Source organism: Trichosurus vulpecula, chromosome 2, assembly GCF_011100635.1.
Source record: "Trichosurus vulpecula isolate mTriVul1 chromosome 2, mTriVul1.pri, whole genome shotgun sequence".
Classification (NCBI taxonomy): domain Eukaryota; kingdom Metazoa; phylum Chordata; class Mammalia; order Diprotodontia; family Phalangeridae; genus Trichosurus; species Trichosurus vulpecula.
This window is the reverse complement of record NC_050574.1, coordinates 102,185,357-102,191,356: the sequence shown is the minus strand read 5'-3', so window position 1 is coordinate 102,191,356 and position 6,000 is coordinate 102,185,357. Positions and strand designations below refer to the sequence as shown.

Here is a 6,000-nt window from a genome sequence, read left to right as displayed (position 1 = left end):
GCAGAATGAATGAATGGGAATAGGGGAAGCCCATGCATCTCTGCATCGCCCTCATGGGTGCCAATAACGGCATTAGCAGAACTATTCAATCATGTGGCTCCAGCAGAATATGGGGACACATTCTTAGCTTCCTAGATCTTCCTTGGATGACATCAAGTTCTCCAGGCAAGAGAACCTCTCCAGTCAGAGAACCTCAGATCAGCACCCTTGCTTGCCCTGAACGACCACTGCCCATTACTCCCCCAATGCCATACCTCCTGCTCTTCCTCAAGCCACCCTCCGGGGAACTCAGATCCAGGTCCTGCTGTTGACCAGCACCCTTTTTTGACCAGGAAAACTCTCCCTCATCCTGCCTTATCCCATTTGACCAGCCATCTAGGTGAGGTGACAGATCCAGAAGAGACTTGGATCTCTCTGAAACTCCTCAGAAACCGAGCTTCTCTACCATTCTGACACCATTATTCTATTTTTCTATCTTTGTAATAATTAATCTGTAACTGTCTCCAGCTCCTTCCTTATATTCCCTCTTCCCCATTCCCCCTCAACTCAAATCCCACCTCCCATGCAACAATCCAATTCTGCTGTCTCCTTCCACTGTGTCCTCCATAATTCCCTTTCCAAAGTGAACAAACTCCCCTTCATCTTGGACCTCTTCCTTTCATACTTTTTCTCATTCTTTTCCCTCACAGAGACCTGGCTCCCCTCTAGTGACATTGCATCCCTAGCCCTCCTTTCTAGCTCTGGCTGTACCCTCTCCCATAGCCTGGTCACACTGGTTCTGGAAGGGGAGTGAGGAGACTCCTTGCTCCCAGTTGTCACTTCCAGACTCTCCTTTTGCCTCTTTCATCCTGTAACTTTTCCTCTTTTGAGATTCACATCATTAAAAATTTCCACCAATAAAAATTATGGCTGCGGTTGTATACCATCCTCTCCTTTCTCAGAGTTCAGCACCTGCCTCACACTCTTCCTTTCCTTCCTAACTCCTGCTCTTATACTAGAGGGCATGTGCTCCCTCAAATTCCTTAACCTCCCCTTTCCTCAGCCTCCCTGGCTCCTGTCATGACCTATTCATTTACTACTTCTCCGCCACACTAGATCTTGCCATTATCCATAACTCTTCCACTTCTCTAATGAGAAACTCTGATGTTCCCTGTCTGACCATCACCTATCATTCCACCTCTATGCTTCCCTCCTCTTACACCAGTTTTTTGCCCTTCTCAAGACCTCCATTCCCCCCACCCCTTAGTATTTCCTCAGGTCAAGATCCTTGCTGACCTCTCTAATCTCAAACCCATAGCCATGTCAACTCTGTACTTGTCCTCTGCCTTTGAATCCTTTGCCCCCTTCTCCTATCATTGCTCTTCTCTTCCCAGACTTCAGCCTTGGATTACTTCCACTATCTGCCTCCTTTCTTTGTGTTCATGAGCTACCGAACAAATCTGGAGGAAAGCCCACAAGCTTGCTGGGCACATTATAAACTCATGTTGTAATAACAACAGCTAACATTTATTCAGCACTTTTAAGGTTTGCAAAGTGCTTTGCAATCATCTCATTTTATCTTCACAGTCTTGTGAGGTAGGTGCTGTGATTCCCATTTTACAGTCAATCAATATTTATTAAGCTACTATGTGCCAGGCACTGTGCTAAGTGCCAGGGATATAGAAAAAAGCATAAGAGCCCCCAAGGAGCTCACAATCTAATAGGGGATGATACCACAAAAGAAATGGAAAAGCAGGCGGGGCTAGCCTGATGAAGTTCTGCAGCCTGAGAGCTATGAGTTACAGAGTAGATTTCACCTTGCAGAATGAGTTTCTGGAGATCATGAAATCAAGAGCTCAGCCAGTGGGAAATGATGAGGTGAATTCCCTGGGTGCCCTCCTTAAATGGCAGAGGATTTGGAAAGAGCTCTCCAATGTCCAACCTTCACTCTCCAATCAAAGGGAGGGAAGAGGTCCCGAGGTTAGGGGGTGCTGAGGAGGTATGTTTCAGATTTGATTTCATCTTGCAGAATGAGTAACTTTTATAGATAACGAAACTGAGGCAGAGGTTAAATGACTTGCCCAGAGTCACACAGCTAGTGTTTGAGAACTTCAGTTTTCTTAACTCCAGGTCTAGCACTCTATTTTCACTGAGCCATTTCTACAGCGAGGCAATCTTTTTATTTTTAATGGATTTTTTTTCCCTCCCCACAGAAGCTATTCTAAACCTTCTCTTTCTTTCTCAAAAGGATATGCTCCTTCTCCTTCCACTCCCCTCGCCTCAACCTCAGTTGGGGACCTTGCCTCTTATTTTCTTGAAAAAAATGGAGGCCAACTGACATGAGCTCCATCTTCTCAGATTCTTTCCATCTTAAAACAGCTTGACGTCATCTCCCTCTCTCCTTTCCTCCACGTTTGACAATGAGATGACCCTTCTCTTTGCCAAGACCTGTCCCTCTGCATATGTGCTTGATTCCATCCTTTTCCTGCTGACTGCATCATTAATCATCCACTTTCTCTTGAATCTTCAACCTCCTCCATCAATTGATTCCTTTATCACTGCTTTCAAACATGCTCAAGTTATGGAGTGGTGACACTCCTTTGTTCTGTTTTGCTTCCTACCTCTCTAGCCGCTCCTTTGTCTTTTTTGCTAGCTCAGCATGTTAAGAGTTTCTTATCTAGCCGTTCTATATAGTTGATACAGAGGCATTTACAAAGAGATAAGTCACTCATTTCATCAACCATATGTAGTTAACAATTCTTTTACCTTTAAAGAAAGCATTTAGCACAACCAACATCAATGCATTAAGTCTCTTTATTCATTTACTTAGATACAACTCCATAATGTAGTTCTCTAAGCAATCATACACTCAATGACCAACAAATTGTACATCCCCAAATACATCTGAATCACTGTATTCTTTACAGTCAACTGTGATCATTTACATAATCTGTGATCATTTAAACTTAATTTTACAAGGATTTCAAACTGCCCGTAGGTTATGACATGTCTTCTACCAGGGCACCTACAAGGAACAAAAAGGAATCAGTTTGCTTGATTTTATTATATATTTATTCAGAAGGTGGCAAGCCTGTGATAAAAATCAGAAGTGAATGTTTATAGGCAGTAATTTTTCATGTGTAATTCTATCTTTTCAAGAGTTCAGTTTACATGGTAACTTTTATAATTGTGAGATTGCTTGTATATGCAGCTTTATGCGTTCAAGTATTTTGCATGATGTCTGATGTGATCATTAATAAAAGTTGCAATGAAGTAGTAGTTATGATCATATCCCTGGAAAAGAAAACATAGATGATCACCAAGACAGATAATTCATATGCAAAGTAATATTATGGACTAAAAAATTATAAAGTTTGTTTGCCTGAAAGACATTCATAATAAAAAATAAAAGGATTTCTATGTACATACTCTGGCATTTCCATTGCATATTTAAACTACAATGTACTTTGTAACATTTTAAACTAAAAAATGAGGGAAAAAATTAGCATTCCACAGAGACTGGCTTATATCACCATTTCATTATGCTAAGAAAAGAAGGTATCAGTACATTAATGAAGTTTAATATCCTGTGTGGAATAGAGATGTTGCTGGCATTCCCAAGAACCATAACATCATTCAGTGGAGATTTATAAACATGGAGAAGAAAGAAACTGAATTTCAAGCTGGATAAGGCAGACACTAATCAGCCACTAATGAAGTGAATCTCAAATCATAAATATACACATAGAAAACAAAAATTTGGAGAAAACAGCCACAGTCATAGCAATACTATCTTTTCTTAGACAGCAAAGGTATCTTAGCTCTACAATTCTGGGGGCAGTTCTCAAATCTCATAATTTTCCAATGATGTTGAAATAAAGATACGAAGCAAATAGGTATCAGTTAGACTTACTTAATGGATACTGGAAAGGACTAAATAAATATTTGAGACCAAACAATATAATCACTTATCTACCACATTTCATTAAAATATATGATATTCCCAACTGAGGTTGGCCTCTTGAAGAGAGAGGAGAAGACACTTTTCCTGTTCCTTTGCAGAGGGTGGGGTAAGAGGGGGTGAGTGGGGTCCACAGGTGTGGAATACTGAATATAGCATCAGACTTGAATATATTACTTGGTTTTGGAGAAATTTATTAAATATTTATTTCAAAAAGTCAGACAAATCAAATTTAAGGGAGTCAGCTTGATATTTTCTCTTCTGAACTAGCCCTCCTTTCCATAGTCTGCCTTTTCATTTTCCCTGGCCTGTTTCTATTCTTCTCCAGACCAAGTGTTACTACTTCTGCATCACCAAGTTATTATGTAACCAGGGGCACATATATGTCCTACATCTCTGAGAACTTGTAAAGTTAAGATTTCAATGGGAGGCTACTAATCATAGACAGATGGACCTGAATTAAGGAAAGAGAGATGCTTTCAGGGCAAAGCATTCTAAAAAAGGTATGGATTTTAAACCCTGCTGTAGTTAGGGTAGGCATCTTACCCTACAATTCAGTATACATTCAACTGAATTTAATAGGCACCGAGTGGCAGAGTGCTAATACCTGTGAATCCTAATGGAAATAATCTAAGAGAATTCTAAATGCTTCCTGAGAATTTCAAAATTCAAAGCAAATAATCAAACTTCCATACAGTATTAGCCTCACTAAAACTGCTGTCTGTAAGAGTCAAAAATCTCCCTTTCTAGAAAAAAAAAAGTAAATATCTGACATGAGGAACCAAGAAAGATTAATTTAAGGGACTAAAACATAGAACATATTAGTGACACATCCAGAAAAGTAGAGGATGGTTAAGTCAGTCCATAAACATTTTAAAGTACCGAGTATGTGTTAAAAATTGTGCTAAGTGCCAGGCATAAAAATAAAGTAAAAGATAGTCCATTTCTCAAAGAACTGCCAGTTTAATGGGGAAACAACATGCAAACAACTCTGTGCAAATATGATAGATACAGGATAAATTAGAGACAATTACTATACAGAAGGTACAAGTGTTAAGGGGAATCAGAAAAGGGTTCTTGTAGAAGGTGGGGTCCTAGCTGGGCCTTGAAGGAAGCCAAGGAAGCTAGGGGTACAGATGAAGGGACCAAGTTATGAAAGGCTTTGAATATCAGACAAAGGGCTTTACGTTTGATCTTGGAGGTGATTAGGAGCAACTGGAATTTACTGAGTAAGAGGGAGACATGGTTAGTCAAGCCCATTAGGAAGATCACTTTGACAGCTGAGTGGAGGATGGACTGGAGTGGAAAGTAGTAAGCAGACCAACCAGCAGGCAATAGATCAAGGGTGAGATGAGAAGAGCCTGCACCAAGGTGGTAGCAGCATCAGAGGAGAGAAGGGGACACATGTGAGAGAGGTAAAGAAGGTAATATCAACAGGCCTTGTCAAAACACTGGATATAAGGAATAAGAGTAGAGTCAAAGATGATACCCACGTTGTGAACCTGGGTGACTGGGAGGATGGTGATACTCTCAATATTAAAAGGGAAGTTAGGAAGAAGGAAGTGTTTGGGGGAAAAGATAATGAGTTCAGACTTAGACATATTGAGTAAGGTGTCCAAGATCCAGGCGGAGACGTCCAATAGGCGGTTTTGATGCAAGACTGGAGAAAGTGATTTGAGAATCATCAGCATAAAGATGTTAATTGAATCCATGGGAGCTAATGAGATCAAGTGAAACCCTATAAAAGTAGAAGACATACTAGGACAGAGTCCGGTAGCATGCCTATGCTTAGTGAGTATGACCTGGATGGAGTTCCAGCAAAGTAGACTGAAAAGGAATGATCAGACAGGTAGAAGAATAAGAAAAAAGTAGTATCATAAAAACCTAGAGAGAAAAGAGTATCAAGGAGAAGAGGGGAGTTGACAATGTCAAACGCTGCACAGAGGTCAAGAATAATGATGACTGAGAAAAGGTTATTAGATTTCATGGTTAAGAAACTGAAAAGAGAAAGACTTAAGTGTGACCTCTTTTACTCGTTTTAAGTTCAGGTTGTGAAGGGG

The 6,000-nt window shown here is 40.3% G+C and overlaps 1 protein-coding gene across 2 annotated transcripts in view; it reads right to left on the bottom strand.

The window, feature by feature from the left end:
* Positions 1-2,775: 2,775 nt before the first annotated feature.
* Positions 2,776-6,000, bottom strand: part of ESD (esterase D) — a 35,660-nt gene continuing 32,435 nt past the window's right edge. For both annotated transcript variants that reach the window (XM_036745964.1, XM_036745965.1), the window contains one exon: positions 2,776-3,273. In XM_036745964.1, coding sequence (XP_036601859.1) covers positions 3,193-3,273 — 81 coding nt within the window. In that variant the 3' untranslated portion in view covers positions 2,776-3,192. The remainder of the gene's footprint in view (positions 3,274-6,000) is intronic.